This window comes from Ruditapes philippinarum, unplaced genomic scaffold (assembly GCF_026571515.1).
Source record: "Ruditapes philippinarum isolate M1 unplaced genomic scaffold, ASM2657151v2 ctg3897_1_1_1_1, whole genome shotgun sequence".
NCBI classification, from domain to species: Eukaryota; Metazoa; Mollusca; class Bivalvia; order Venerida; family Veneridae; genus Ruditapes; species Ruditapes philippinarum.
The window spans coordinates 92,004-99,115 of NW_026854659.1; the positions used below are offsets into that span (position 1 = coordinate 92,004).

The 7,112-nt window shown below is 30.7% G+C and overlaps 1 protein-coding gene across 1 annotated transcript; it reads right to left on the bottom strand.

Annotated features, from left to right (window-relative positions):
* Positions 1–43: 43 nt before the first annotated feature.
* On the bottom strand, positions 44–6,605 carry LOC132740703 (uncharacterized). The gene is made up of 8 exons (XM_060728669.1): positions 6,423–6,605; positions 5,452–5,530; positions 4,565–5,195; positions 2,864–3,127; positions 2,098–2,367; positions 1,317–1,870; positions 951–1,124; positions 44–263 (listed from the first exon to the last, which is right to left on the bottom strand). The coding sequence occupies exons 2-8, from the start codon at positions 5,482–5,484 to the stop codon at positions 123–125; spliced, it is 2,067 nt and encodes a 688-aa protein (XP_060584652.1). The 5' UTR covers positions 5,485–5,530; positions 6,423–6,605; the 3' UTR covers positions 44–122.
* Between the last annotated feature and the right edge of the window lie 507 nt (positions 6,606–7,112).

The window sequence follows — 7,112 nt, forward strand, 5'->3', positions numbered from 1 at the left end:
ACAATAAAAAGACTAGCAACTTTAGAATCGCAGTATTTTTAAAAGACCTTTTGAACTTATTATCCATTGTATTAGACTTGAAAAACAATATTGCCTTACTTTATCGGTCGTAAAAGCATGTTCTAACAATACTCAAATGCATTAGCTATAACACTTGCCTGTTCTTTTGCTGTTTCGTATTTCTCTTCTAATCTAGACATCCCATGCGCTCTCAGCTCTCTCATCTCATGTTCAAGGTTAATCTCAATCTGATTTTGTTGCACCTGTAAGAAATTTATGATAGGACTCCGGTCCGTAAACTCATTTGACGAATTTGCCTTTGTCATACAATACACACATGTCTGAATGCATATTAGGCCAATTTTATTTCATAAGAATGGAAGGACCTTTAGTATCACTTGACATCAAAGTATGTACTACAAGAGAAGGTCAAAATGAACTTACGTTTATCCAGGTTAATTTTTTTACAACAAACTCCCGAATTATTTTCATGTAATAGGCTTTGTTGGTAATTTTTTACATTCTGTATTGTTGCAATCTTGTTAATACTCAAATATTTGACTGTGTATATGTGTGAAAAGCCTAGAATTAACGAACTCACGTTTGCAAGATGATACAGATTGATCCACTACAATGTTACAACAGATAAAGTTATTGTACTTACTATTATAGACAATAATGTTCTCACTATTATAGTCAATAAATGTGTTTCACAATTATGCAAAAGGACCTGAACGCACTATTACAAATTATACATGTATTGCAAAATAACAAGTTGTTAAGAATTTAGAAATTGCTAAAGTATATTTTGCAACAAATATTACAAAATTGATCAATATATTCTTAATTAATACATTTAGAAAGGAGACGATTTATTACGTAAAGAACCAATACAATGTATCCCAATTCGGCAAATTTTGTCTTTATAATTACTCTTATAGGATAGTTACCATATCTAGTAAATGTAAGGCATTTGCAACGCCTGGCTCCCCTTTCAGTGGTGTATTGCCATGTTTGTCCTTGATTTCTAGTACTTCTTTGAACATTTTGATAAACTTGTTTAGTTGATTTTCAGATAGTTCATAGTTTGGACTGTGAAGAATATCATTCCGCGCTTCCCGTGCCTATAAAATAAAACTTCAATATTTAAATTCTCATTTTAATGTGTTGCTAAAACACTCTATTTGTAAATTAAGCAACTTTAAAGCCTATTCGAAAAGGCTGTTCTAGAATTGCACTTTAAAGGCTAAATATTAAATAATGTTCAATTGAGATTACAACCAACAACAGATGATAACTGTGGTGAAGATGTTTACCTGTGCAAACGCATCTATTTTCCCATCGATGATAACTTCCCCAAGCATCATTTCTATATAAATGTTGTTTATACACATACTAAGTAAACCAGAGCAGTCGACATCTTTAGCTGATTGTTTGCCTTTGTAGCCAGAAGTATTTATAAAGCATGTAGCAACACTCCACGGATCACTGCTCCATTTCTGGACATCTGTGTTTGTAAATGATGGATCTTGAAAGCGATGTTTACAAACTATTCGATTATAAACGTTGCCACAAAATCCCCCATTTGGACACGTTTGTCTTGACTTGTTTTTCTGACTCTTAGCACATAAACATTGGTGTTTTCCTTGCCGTGGACATTGATCTTGTTTATGTGGGAGAAGACTTCTCTCTGTACAAGTGTTGCATGTGTTTCCAAGTGTTTTCATTAGATCATTATGTTGTTTAGTAACAACCTTGTTGGAAAACCCCTCTAAACCGATTTTCAAATATTTTAACGCTAGAGCGCCTCTCATCCAATTTCTATACAATTCGTGTGTTATCTGTTTTCTGTGAATAATGTCTTTTTCCCCTAAATTAAATTGAAGAAAAAATTGCACCAATGATCTGGCATCTTCAAAATTCGGTATGAAATTAATGGCATTATTTGCTTTTAAATTTAAAGTCAAGGTCTTGACCAAAACCAAATGAATACAATCATGTTGTGACAAAAACTTACAAAAAGGTCGAATTAAAACCAACAGCAATTAGTATCAATATTACCCAAACTTAGATAACTTCCAAATGTGTTGATTTTACCTTGTATTTGAACTGTTGTTTTAGATGAGACATTCCCAAAGTCAATTATATATTCACCCTCGTCGTGTAATGTTACATTCGTGATCATCAATTTATGTGTATTACCATTGGCTAGTATAACCTTTCTACAAGATGATTGTAGACTTTCCCCTTTGTGTCGCCAAATAGGTTTACTCGATAGCAGGTTCACCTTACATTCTATATCAATGTTTCCATGCTCAATAACTTCAATCTTGACAGGCAAATCAACGACCACACGTAATGCCTCATCTGTTTCAATATGATGGGATCATGATAATTGAACGAAGCATAATACATTTGCAATTCATTTGATCATTCGATATTAAGTCTAATATTGCAATATATGAAAAAAAGACACACATATTTGTTTTGAAAATAAATTATACATTAAAATGATTAATTCATGAAGCAAATGTTTTTTCGTTTGCAATGATGTACTAAAAGAAACTCAAAAATAATGTTGCCATAACATAGTTTTCCTAGCAGGATCTTTTTCGTGAATGTACAAATATTTACGCTTCCTAATCCTTGTAACCAAATTAACAATTATTATTTGGTTATGGAATAGACTTATTATAATGTCGTTAGTTGTCAATCAAACTTAAGTTAAAGCCTTATCTAAAATTATAATTTTCATATACTCGTTTTATTAACTAGATAGAAAGCTTTAAAAGTTGTAAATGCCATGGTAAGTATGACTATCTCTTTATCTGCTTCTAAGCATTCAACAAGAATACAAGTATACCTATAACAGTAAGATCAGCGGATGTTGAAATATGGCCATATATACACGTATATTGACCCAGATCTTCCAATGATGCACGGGAAATCGCTAACCAGTGATTGCCATTCTTGCTCATGACCATTAAATTGTTTGAAGTTTCAACCGGTTTGTTATCTTTCCTCCACTCAACATTTTCATCTGTTGGAATGTTCAGTTTACATGTCAAAACAGCTGAATCATTGACGTAGACAGTTTTGTTCTGAAGTTCTTCAGTGAACGTTTGGCCTGAAGTATATTGCATTTTGTTTATATGATTATAATTCAGCTATATCAATTGTTTTGTATGTTATTACCACTAACGGTTTGGTAATGTTAATTTTCCAAAGGCTACTGAGAGTTATTCATACTGTTAATTCTAGTGTAGCACATCACTAAGAAATTTGTACTGTTACATAAGTAAAAGTACTTTTTAACACGTCAGTATAAAATTTAGTGACGTGGTTTATTTTCTAACACAAAAAATTGCCGCCATTCGTTTTCTCGATTAAATCTCTAATTCTTCGGTGTTCATCACGAAGGGCCATTACCAAATAGACTAATGCAAGACAGAAATATTAATTGTTTGCATCTGGAAAGTATTTCGCGTCTTTATTGTCTTTTGGTTGAATAATTGAAAAGTAAGAAATACAAATTCGTTTTTTGAAGTTATTGCATGTGATTTAATATGTGTCAAAATGGAACAAACAGACGATTAAAGGATTATTTAACAAATTTAATCAGTGAAACATGAAGATGTAGGATACCATCGTAATTCCGTATAGGCACATTGTCGAAATCCATGAGAAGAATTTTCTGGTTAGCATAGGATCAGATTTTATAGATCATAACGGATAAATGTGTGTGTGTTTTCGTTTACAAATGAAAGACAGTTTATTGTATGTTCATGACTGTTTTATATCATCATTCCCTTAAAGAATAAAAGAAAAATAGTTCAAGTTCACTAATGTCTTGCAACTTGTAAGGCAAGGACAGTTGAGTAATTGTTACTCTTGGTTCAATTTTGTTACAGTTAGTTTTAATTGAACTTTTTAGATCATTGCAGTTTGTGGTAATAGTATACTTAACACATGGCTTTGTGTCGAATAGTAAAAATATCATCCCTCGAAATAAATACTGTTACCCGAGGCGTTATACTGCTCCTTTCATTATCAAATTGAATACGATCTCATATTTTATGCTAAACTTGCATAAAGCACATACTTGTAAACTGATAAGCGTCTTACAAAATGATTCAATGAAATAAAATAGACAACAGCACAGACATGAATAAGACAATTTCACAAAGAAATAAACATTAAGTAAATTCTCTAGATTAATTTGTTCATACCTTGTTCTGGTTCAGTCAGGTAAACATGGAATAAAAACATGACTGTATAAAATTTCTTCAAAGATAAAGTACATTATATATCATTTGATTGACCATGTATTGTATCAGTTTCACTCATGCTGAATACAAATTTAGAATAAACACACATGAACGCTCACTTTACTTAATATTCGATCCTGGATATCAATAAAACAATTATATCGCTATAGACAAAAATAAACACTATTTTTAAAACTTGCATACTAACGTGTGTATAAAGTAATGTATTTAGATAAAAGATAGCCATGTGAACAAATTTAAATGTAATTCTATACGTCTGTAACACAAATACTTACCATTTGTCTGGAGCTGTTGATCGTTCTCTTCGCCAATGATATCATTCTCTGTTACGACATCTTCTTCTATTGCAATTTTAAGATGAGTGTTAATGTCATCTGTCTGTGTTAGTTTGCCTATCTGTGATTCGCTTAATTTTATTGTTTTTGATTGAAATGAAAACACCATACGTTTACAATCAAGATTAGCTTTGTCGTCTATGAGCGTTATTAACTCAAGTAATTGGTTGTGCAATAAATATTGTTTCTCCTTGTAGGTATTGTATGTTAGGGAGGCACATTCTAAGTAATGTTCAATATCTTTCCTCTGATCATATATACATTGAATGGCTTTAACTTCTGGTTCAGTTAGATCAGATTTAAACAAAGCAAATGTAACAGCACACAATTGAAGAGTGTCCCACGTATCAATGTTGTCATTAACATCTTCTCTTTGAAATAATTGAAGAAACTCTATTTCGTACTGGGTTTTAAACGTATCTTTATTCTCAATTAGCAAAATCCCAATATCTTTTCCACATTTTTTCTCTTCTCTTTTTATAATGGCCTTCAATGCGATGGGCGAAGCTTGTTCCAATAACAATATATGACTGAGGTAGTGTTCATGCCCTCTTGTCACATCACAGCTCTTCTGTAACATTAATAAGAATAATGTTAAAGGTTTCATTTCTTATAAAAAAAAAATCAAAATTCTGTTTGATATTTCATTTGATGCTATTTTGTCCAATTTATGACATAAAATATCCAAGACAATTTTAAATAAGCAAACTAAGCATAACAATAAGGTATAGATACGTAAGTAATAACAATTATCTTTGCAACAATATATAATGCGTAATTTAGAAAGGAATGTGATAAATAAGATATATGAATTCGATAAATATTACCGCTGGGTTCATCTCATTTGTTTTAATTTCCATTTTTCTGATCAGGATGATATGTGATAGTCAAATATAGAGCTACAGCCTGAAGAAACAATCATGAATATTTTAAGATAACAGTAACCACAATAAAAAGTAACATTTAAATACATGTACATGTATATACTTTTCTACACGTAATGCATGTATCACATGCATCAATGCAACTCAACGAATCTTGATAACATTCGATCTTTGTTTGCAAAATGACGTTTCTGGCATTATACCATGTAGTGGTAAATCTTAAAACTGGAATGAAGCAAGCTTTTTTTCCAGTCTCGAATGAAAATATTTTAAATAAAATAAAACAAAAGGCTGTGGAAGATTTTAAATATCCCTCTACTTTGATTTCAATAAGAAAGTCAAGTATTTCATCATTGTTAACTATGACAAGAGACATGTAGATTGAAATGACTTCCAAGTACATTATCTTCATTCTAATATTAAGGAAATTTAAACATTTACAAAGATTTATTCGCTTCTAAGTTTCAGGAATTTATTGACATATACTTTCCTGAAAATGAATATGCGTTTTATAAATTTAAATTTCCGCATGCGACAGCTAATATAAGATATGTCTTAATGTTCAATTACGACATTAAACTTTAAACTGCATAAGTTGCTTTCAAGAACAATAATAAAATGTTTTGTATTTTTTGTTCATTTTGTGTGTTTTGTTTTCCATTTTAATAATGTATAGTAAAAGAAGTATTAAGGAAACCAATATTTTGTTAGTATTTTCTATCAGGGATTATGAAGCTTTAAGTGCCTTAGATGTAGCTATATGAACATATCTATTATAGACATCTTACATTTATTAATATAAATAATAAAACCTTACGGTTAAATATAAGAACCACACTTTTTAGATTATGAATGATAACAGCCGTTTTGAAAAAAGTCATTTTCGAAAAAAAAAGTAACTATCTAATACTTACAGATATGACAAAAGCGAGTAACCTGTCCACATACGTCATGTCAGTTACATTTGCATGTAGATACATGACTAATGTTAGTCCTATCTTGTCTGTAAATGCCCTGTAAATAATATAATTTATTTCACTATTTGCTTGTCAAACAAACGAAAATTAAAACATATATTGCGTTTTGAAGTTAAGACAATTTTTCCGTATGCTCTAGCTATTTCTTGAAAGGAAATTATTACAGAAGAACAAATTTGTTTAAGAGATTCATTTATACATACTTATAACGAAGAGTAACCAATACATGTATAAGTGAATATAACTGGAAAAGTAATTGATATTAAGTTCCTAAACAATAAGATTAATACATTATGAATCAGCATTACTAAATTCCCGCCATACTTGGGTAAAGTTCATCAAAATTGTTCACGTTTGTCGTGTCAATTACTATTTGTGGGTTAGTTATCTATTACTCGGAAAACTTTTTTAATAAATACAATAAAAGTCAAATGTCTGTACGTGTCATGAAGCTACATGTAGACTGCACAAAATCTAAACGTTATGAACAATTGAACCAAAATACATCCGATTTGTAAATTGGAAAACATAAGATAAAATTAAATTCATAAATAACCAAAGCAAAACATTTACAGGGGGAGAACCCATAAATTACATGTGGACAACTGCACGGCTCGGAAATTCTAA

Excerpts from the sequence above, each read along its gene's own strand:
- LOC132740703 (XM_060728669.1), bottom strand. The coding sequence starts at position 5,484 with ATGGAAATTAAAACAAATGAGATGAACCCAGCG. Across the intron at positions 3,128-4,564 it reads TCAACAGCTCCAGACAAATG|GCCAAACGTTCACTGAAGAA; the intron begins GTAAGTATTTGT and ends AATATACTTCAG. Across the intron at positions 264-950 it reads CCTTACATTTACTAGATATG|GTGCAACAAAATCAGATTGA; the intron begins GTAACTATCCTA and ends AATTTCTTACAG.